Genomic DNA, 8,440 nt, shown 5'->3' with positions numbered 1-8,440 from the left:
GAGGTTGGCCCAGGATCGAACATTGTTTCGTTCTGCTGTGCATGAGGTCGCTATGAGTCGGTTCCGACTCGATGGCACCTGACAACAACAACAACAATAGTTTCACAGTTCTGGAGACAGTTGTGTTGTTAGGTCATCAAATTGGTACTAACTCACAGTGACCCTATGTACAACAGAACGAAACACTGCTCAGTCCCATGCCAACCTCACAAGCATTGCTATGCATGAGCACACTGCTTCTGCCACTGTGGCATTCCATCTCTTTTGGGTTCTTCCTCTTTTTCTCTGATCCTCCACTTTACCAAACCCAATATCCTTCTCTAGGGACTGGTCCTTCCTGATAGTATATCTGAAGTATAAGAGATGAAGTCTGGCCATCCTGGCTTCCAAGGAGCATTCTGTCTGTACTTCCTCCAACACAGATCTGTTCTTTTGGCAGTCCATGATACCTTTAATATTCTCCCCCAACACCATAAGTCAAATGCATCTATTCTTCTACGATCTTCCTTATTCACTGTCCAACTTTTTTCTGGAGACTTCAAGTCCAACTAAGCATAGGTCATGCTGTATGAATTCCTTCTGGAAATTTTTGGTACCCACTACTAAAATCCCTGTGGCACTGTGGACTGAAAAGTTAGTTTGAACCATAAGGTCAGTGGTTCAACCTCACCAGCTGCTCCTTTGAAACCCTACACAGGGTCAGTATGGGTTGGAACCAGCTCCACGGCACTTAATAACAAACAACAGCAACCAATACTTGGACTCCTGGTGTGGCTCTGCAAGATCAGGACTGGACCATGAACCAAATGGTTGGTGGGTGATTCAAACCCATCAACTTCTCCTGGGAAACTCTATACAAAGTCGCTATGAGTAAGAGCTGAAGGTACTTACAACCATCCTTAGTGATCCTTTGCTGTTTATAGACTCATCTGCTGCTTTTATCGCTAGTCATCTGTCTTCCCCCTTTGTGCTTTTCCCTGTAACCCTGTTGCTTCTCCCATCTTATAAAACACCAATAAGAAGGAATAGAAATTAGGACCTACCCTATCCCCGTATAATTTAACGGACTCTTGGTATGGTGCCGTAGGATCAGTACTTGACTTAGAACCACAAGGTTGGCAGTTCAAACCCACCAGTTGCTCCTTGGAAACCTTATACAGGTTGATATGACTTGAAACTAACTTGATAGCACTTCACAACAAGAACATCTTCAATGAAAGACCCTATTTCCTCTAATCTCATGGTACATACATTAGGACTTCAACAGATCTTTTGAGTTATTCAGTGTATAATGGGCTTTTACAGGTATCTTCTTTCCTTCTTCTCCTTGCCTTCCTGTTTAACAATCACTGCCACAGTCAGCTACTGTTACTGAAAAAGAAAGGTTAAGAACCTATGTTATCTATTCCAATCTTCCTGGGCCAGAATTTTGTGAATTTATAAATTGTGGTTCAGTTCACTCACTACTAAAATCACATTTTAACATAGTTTAAATTACAGACAGTCCTTAGTTCATTTACTATTTTCCATTAGTTTTTGATCACATACTATGAGAAGCACTGAAAATACAAAGGTGGATTTTAAAATTTGAAAGGGTCTCTTTTTTCATTGTGCTTCACACAATGGGAAGGCAAAGGCAACATGCCTTTGATGAGGCCAAAGCAGAGGGTGACTTCAGAGCACATCAAAGAGCACCAAAGCAGTCTGGGAGAGGATGTGTTCAAGAAAACCAAACAGTGACAGAAACTGGATCCTAATTTTAATTAATCAAATTGTATAGTGTCGAAATGTACTGATCTAAAACCCTTATGTATCACAGAGGGAAACTCATCCCCAGGTGATCAATTTAGTCATTCAAAATGGGTAACCGAGCTTCAACTATTATTGTTGTTAAGTACCATTGAGTCTGTTCTGACTCATAACTCTGTACAGGGTTTCTGAGGAGTGGCTGGTGGGTTTGAACAAACAACCTGTAGTTAACAGTCCAGTGTTTATTCTACAGTGCCATAGCAGGATTCCCACTACGGTTGTGGCTGTGGTTGTGGTTGTTGTTGGTAGGTGTCACAGAGTCACTTTGGACTCATAGTGAACTTATGCACAACAAAATGAAACACTGCCCAGTCCTGCACCAACCTCACAATCGTAGCTACTCTTGAGCCCACTGCTGGTACCACTTTACCAATCCATCTCATTGGAGTTCTTCCTCATTTTCTTTATGATTGCTGTTGTTATTAAGTGCTCTTGAGTCGGTTCCAACTCATAGTGACCCAATATAGGGTTTCCAAGGAGCAGCTGGTGAATTTGAACTTTTGACTTTGTGGTTCAAACCAATTTTGTAGCTCAGAACATTAATCCACAGTGCCGCACTAGGACTTTGCTATGATTAGATAAGTATTATTGGATTTTTGTCTTAATAGACTTTTTTTTTTTAATAAGACTTTTTCAGAAGGCAATTTTGCAGAATCCCTTTTTATCAGTTTAATGAGAGAAATAATTAATTAATCACACATTAATAAGACAGAAAGAAAATATTTATATTAGGGAGCTTGAAAAAGTTGGATGTTGTTGTTATGTGCCGTGGAGTTGGTTCCAACTCATAGCAACCCTGTACAGGGTTTCCGAGGCTGTAAATCTTTACGGGAGCAGACGGCCTCATCTTTCTCCCACGGAACTGCTGGTAGTTTCGAACTGCTGACCTTGCGGGCTTGCAGCCCGATTCGTAACTACTATGCTACCAGAGCTCCTTGAAGAGTTGGATAATGAAACGATAATGAAAGTATTCCATGAACTGTTTGAAGTTCCCTCATATATACTGACTTTATGCTTGGCAATGATACTAAGTATCTCTCCTGTATAAACAACATACTTGGTGTGATCTACTGGTGAATTTGTTCAGATTCATCCAGAAGCTCACCCAGTTTTGCTCCAGAGCTGCTGCAGGAACCTAATCACACCTATACCTCATCACTCCTATAGTCTGACTATGAAGAACAACAAATCTTTATTGTAGGTTGATCTCATTAGCAACTCCTCTCAACAAGTGAATGAATGAGGCTTCTAAAGACTAAGGTAAGAAACACTAAGTTATTTCCCCTCCCCCTCCCCCACTCCAGCCTACTCCCTGAGTAAAAATGGTTAAGTACTTCACTATTAGTGGAAGTTTGGCAGTTGGAACCTACCCAGAGGTACCTTGGAAGAAGAGCTTCGGAAAAGGCCTCTAAAACCCTATTGTTGTCGTTGTCAGGTGCCACCAAGTCTGAAACGACTCATAGCGACCCCATGTACAGTAGAATGAAAAAAATGTCTGATCCTGGGCCAACCTCACTACCGCTGCCACACTTGACACCATCAATGATGCCACCTGGCCAATCCATCTCGTTGGGGGTCTTCCTCTTTTTCTCTGACCCTACACCTTACCCAGCATGACATCCTTCTCCAGCGACTATTCCCTCCTGACAATATGCCCAAAGTATGAGAGACGAAGCTTAGCCATCCTGGCCTCCAAGGAGCACTCTGGCTGCACCTCTTCCAAAACAGATCTATTGGTTCTTTTGGCAGTCCATGGCACTTTCAGTATTCTCCTCCAACACCACAAAATCCTATAGAGCAGCGTTATTTTACACACATGGGATCCACTTGACAGCAAGGGAAAAACACTATACTATTATGTGAAATTGCTCAATCAGATGGTTTTGGAGATTTTGTTTCTAGAATAGTTTTATTTTACTTGAGATGTTTAAAGCTTATGATTTAGTAATGGGAAAATATAAGAGCTCATCATATTAAAACAGAAATACTGGGAAATTCATAATTTATATTAGCTTGCCATCTGTCTGGTTCTTACTGGTAACCAATTTATTCTGCTTAGTGCAGGTGATAATCCAAAATCCATTGCCCTGGAGTCCATTCCAACGTACAAAGACTCTGTAGGACAGAATTGAACTGCCATAGGGTTTCCAAGGTTGTAAATCTTAAAGGAGGCAGGCTAGCACATCTTTCTCCCTCACTGAACAGAGCAGTTGGTTGGTGGGTTCCAACAGCAGACTGCAGACGTTTTGGTTAGCAGCCAAGTGCTTTTACCACTAAGTCACTGGGGTCTTTCAGAGGATGACAAACCAAAACAAAACAAGAAATTAAAACGAAACCCACTTCTCTTTAATGGTTTCAGAAGCATACCTACACTAAAAGGTCACACTTTTCTCTGAAACCAGTTGGTTAGTAGCTGAGCGCTTTACCCACGGCACCACCAGGATTCCTACAGATGATAATTAAAAACAAAAAACCAAACCCACTGCCATCTTGTGGACTCAGGCGCACAGTGACCATATACAGGGTTTTCGAGACGAAATCTTTATGGGAGTAGACAGCCTCAAGAGCGGCTGATGGATGTGAACCGGCGACCTTGTGGCTAACAGCTTAATGTCTTAGCCATGTAGTTACTGGAGATGAAATTACGGATTATACAACGGTTTCCGATGCTCTTTAGCGACTGTTACTAATTTGCTAGTTTCTAAATCAAAATTTCCAATATAAAACAGCAACAGAAAAATCCTAACTCTTACTCTAAGTAAGGTTGCCATGGCACCACATGATATCTGTTCTGGCGCCAACAGTTGCTTTAAAGTCACCCACAATTTCTTCTAATTAATAATCTCAAATCGACTTCGCTGATTTTTCACTGTGCTGCAACAGGATAGTCTGTGCCTGATCCTGCCGTCCAGTTTAAATCGCTGGAAAGAATATTTTTAGAGGCACATAGGGCAAAATCTTTTTTCTCTGAGCACATCATTTCCAAATGGCCGCCCAGAGTCCTAAAGCTGGCCGCTGCGGACGGAGACTAGCCGGTGCCCTTCGCTGCAGAGCTGTGGGACTTCAACGTCTTTATCATTGGACGTCGGAAGCCAGAAAGAAAACCCCAACACTCAAGGACAGATATAAACCAGAGCCAGTTCACCAAACGGGCTCCCTTAAGAGCGAAGGACTCCATTCTTTGGCTTGGGGAGGTCCTGGAGAGAAAGGAAATACTACTTCCCCATTCAAGTCAGAGAGAGCAGGACGCACAAGGTAGCAGGTCAGAAGTTGCATTTTAACCCATCCTCCGCTTGAATACGGCGCCTTTGCAGCCTCACCACTGTGTTGGCACCGGGCTGAGAGAACAAGACTGGTCGGGGAGGGAAAAACTGCTAGATGCTATCTCCGGGGAGCTTCTAGAGGCGGGGGCACACACGACCCCTGTCGCCTTTCGAAGTGCTAGCCCGGGAGCGCAAACCCAAGGAAAGCGGGGCTCGGCTGCCGCGACGCGGCGCACTCGGCTGGGGTACGGTTTATCCTAGCTCTGCGTTGCCCTTTAGGCAGAAGACAGCTCCCCGCTGTGGCAGTTCAGGCTCCGCGCGCACCAGCACAGGCCATCCTCGGGGTGCGCCCTGCCCGCCTTCGAGCAGCAGCCTGAGCACCTGCAGCCGGACCGACCATCGCCTCCGGCTCCGGGACAAACTTCCTTCCTCCAGAGGTCCCGGCCGCACAGGCTGACAGACCAGACCGCTCCTTAACCGGTCTTCTCTAGTCTCTGGCTGCAGGCGCCCTCGCCCGGCGCGGCTAGCTTCCTCTCTGCCCCTTTACAGCCCCAAGCCCCAGGCGCCTAGCTGTCCCCGCACATCCACTCCAACAAAGCCGACGACTCTGAAGGCGACCGGGAGAGGGTGAGGGGCTGGGAGTGGCGCCAGGGGCGCCAGAGCGAAAAGAAGGCTGCCCACCGACCAGGCGAACGCAGCGTTCAGGGGCAGCGGGGACGTGGAGGAGAGAAGAAAGTATCTTGCTCTCTGAGCGAACGCCTTGTGGGTTCATGCTCTTTTGCCGGCTCCCCCTGCCCGAGCGTACTCAGCAGTCCCGGTGGGAGTTGGCAGGGACAGAGGGGAAGCAGAGGGGATGTGGTGGCCAGGCGGACAAGCCGCTCCCTTACCTCTGTCCAGAGTGAGCGGCTGGACCACTGTCAATGTCGCCATGTCTGCCGTGGGAGCCGAAGTGACGCTCGGCTTCAGCATCAGCAACCGCTTGTAGTGAGAAAAAGAGGAGGAGATTGGGGGCGGGGGAGGAGAGGAAAGACAGAAAGGAGGGGGAGGAGGGGGAGGGAAGGAAGGTGGTGGTGGAGGAGGAGAAGAAGGATTGAGGGGGGTTGGTGACTAGATGGAGACGCCACTGTTCCGCGTCGGGCAGTCCTTCAGACGCGGTGCGAAGGTGAACAGGTATAGGAGAGTAACTGTATCTGCAGGCTCTGGGCAGAAAGGCTCTGTCATAGAACTTTGCTATTCCACCCACAGGAGTGCTGGGTGGGTGTAAGTAGAATGGTGCTTTCTTTCAACTTTCTACTCAAATAAGATGGGGGCGGGGATAGCTATGATGAAAAGGAGTTTGGTGGAGACAGGCAAAGAGATGAGATTTTTCAGATAATGAGAAATTGTTAATCCAACAATCTCTTCTTTTTAGAAAGTGTTTCTAGTATCAGAAACGTTGAGACTTAATTACGGTTGCTGTTGGTTTCTGTTAAAGTTTTTTAGAATGTTGACTCATAACAGCATACAAGGTAACTGACTTAAGGCCAGCATTCTAACAGCAGGTTTTAAAGTTGATCACCTAGAAAATAAATTGATTTTTAAAACAGATTTCAAAAAAATGTTTTAAAATATTTTTGAAAGGTAGAACAGTTTCTATCACTAGTGGGTTACAAGTTGGGCTCTAACTACAAGGTCAGCAGTTCAAATCCACCAACTGCTCCATGAAAGATTAGGTTTTCTGCTCCTATAAACACAGACAGTCTCAGAAACCCTATCCAGGGTCACTATGAGTTGGCACAAACTCTAGGGCACACAGCAGCAGCAGATACTCTGAGTAGTCTCTTATCTATTAATTAACATGTGTGCAAAGAATTGAGCTATATAAGTGTTACAGGCCTTACAAGTACACTGCCTTTGGGGTTCAGTACAGGCCCTGCTTTTGTGTAGCCTGTAATCTAGTGGAGATAATATTATTAAAAGTTTGACTTTAGAGTCAACTGATTAGAATTCAATTCCTAGAACCTCTAATACTAGTTTTGTGACCCTTCCTCCCCAACAGCCTAGTTTCACGATCTTGCCATGGTTGGGACTCTTATTGCCAGGAAAGATCAAGAAATTAAGAAGCATCGAGAAACTGCATAAGCAGAATAGTCATGATGGTTGTTACTGGATTCGAACCACAAAAACGCCTCCATCCTTTGAAATGTGGCATAGCAGAATTATTCTGGCTAGCAATAAACTCTTCGAGCCAAACATCATTTTGCAATAAAACTTTTGCATGTAATCTATGCCATTTTCTTCTGGTTACAATATGGAAATGTTCTGAAGGTCTTCTCCATCATATGGCCTACAATTGAAAGGAAAGCAGGATTTCACCACTATTGAGAGTCAAAGATGATTGGCCATATATCTAACAGACTCTAAGGACACACCTAAAATCTTTCAATATGCCTAGGATTCTTTGATGCTGTAAAAAGAACCCTGATCTTGAAATTTGAATTTTAGTTATTTGTTCTCCAGAAGTCAGAGAAATCATCTCTCATTGACCCCCAGTGTCTTTAAAATAAGGGAAACAATATCCCGGTGTGGCACTATAGGATAAGCACTGGGTTACTAACCTCAAGTTTGGTGTTTCAAACCCACCAGCCACTCCTCAGAAACCTTATGCAGGGTCACTATGAGTCAGAACTGATTCTGTGGCAACAACAATACCCTTCAATTTCACTGAGATTCCTAATTAAGAGGGAAGCCATTCTTCTCTGTAGGCACACTGAGTTGTGTGAGCTTAATAAAATCATACACGTCAATGCACCTTGAAAAGAGTGTTTACAAATTTATTCACACAACAAATATACATCCCGCTTGAGCTGTTGGCAGGCATTGTGCTAGGTGCTGGGCATAGGAAGATTAACAAAAAACAGTGCTCAGTCCAGGCTGGGAGACAAAATGTGAGCAAATCAAAAAATCCCATCCAGTAAGTACTCTAAGCACCATCTAAAGGAAATGCTGTGGGAGGACAAAGAAGGAAACAGCAACTATGAGGCTGGTTACTATTATTTATAATCCTTGGATTCAAGCAGCAGAAATGCATTGAGTCGTACACAGTGATAGCAGAATGTGGACCAAGATTTTGGAAAAGAAAGTATTAAATCACATTCAATAATTAAAGGTACAAATGAGCGTATTAATTTCTTGACTACTTATGTAATTATCAGAGTCCTCCTCGAAAACCCTATATAGGTTCGCTATGGGAAGGAGCTCTGGTAGCATAGTGGTTACGAATCGGGCTGCGAACCGCAAGGTCAGCAGTTTGAAACTACCAGCTGTTCCACAGGAGAAAGATGAGGCTTTCTGCTCCCGTAAAGATTTACAGCCTCAGAAACCCTGTA

The 8,440-nt window shown here is 44.4% G+C and overlaps 1 protein-coding gene across 1 annotated transcript in view; it reads right to left on the bottom strand.

Moving 5' to 3' along the window:
* LOC102823020 (protein lin-7 homolog A-like) overlaps positions 1-6,238 on the bottom strand; it is a 249,488-nt gene extending 243,250 nt beyond the window's left edge. Inside the window, exon 1 of the mRNA XM_006871833.1 lies at positions 5,960-6,238. Within this exon, the coding sequence (XP_006871895.1) occupies positions 5,960-6,041 (82 nt within the window). The 5' untranslated portion in view covers positions 6,042-6,238. The remainder of the gene's footprint in view (positions 1-5,959) is intronic.
* Between the last annotated feature and the right edge of the window lie 2,202 nt (positions 6,239-8,440).

The sequence above is a fragment of the Chrysochloris asiatica genome, unplaced genomic scaffold (assembly GCF_000296735.1).
Source record: "Chrysochloris asiatica unplaced genomic scaffold, ChrAsi1.0 scaffold00175, whole genome shotgun sequence".
NCBI lineage: Eukaryota > Metazoa > Chordata > Mammalia > Afrosoricida > Chrysochloridae > Chrysochloris > Chrysochloris asiatica.
The sequence above is the reverse complement of the archived record's forward strand: the minus strand, read 5'-3'. Positions and strand labels throughout refer to the sequence as shown.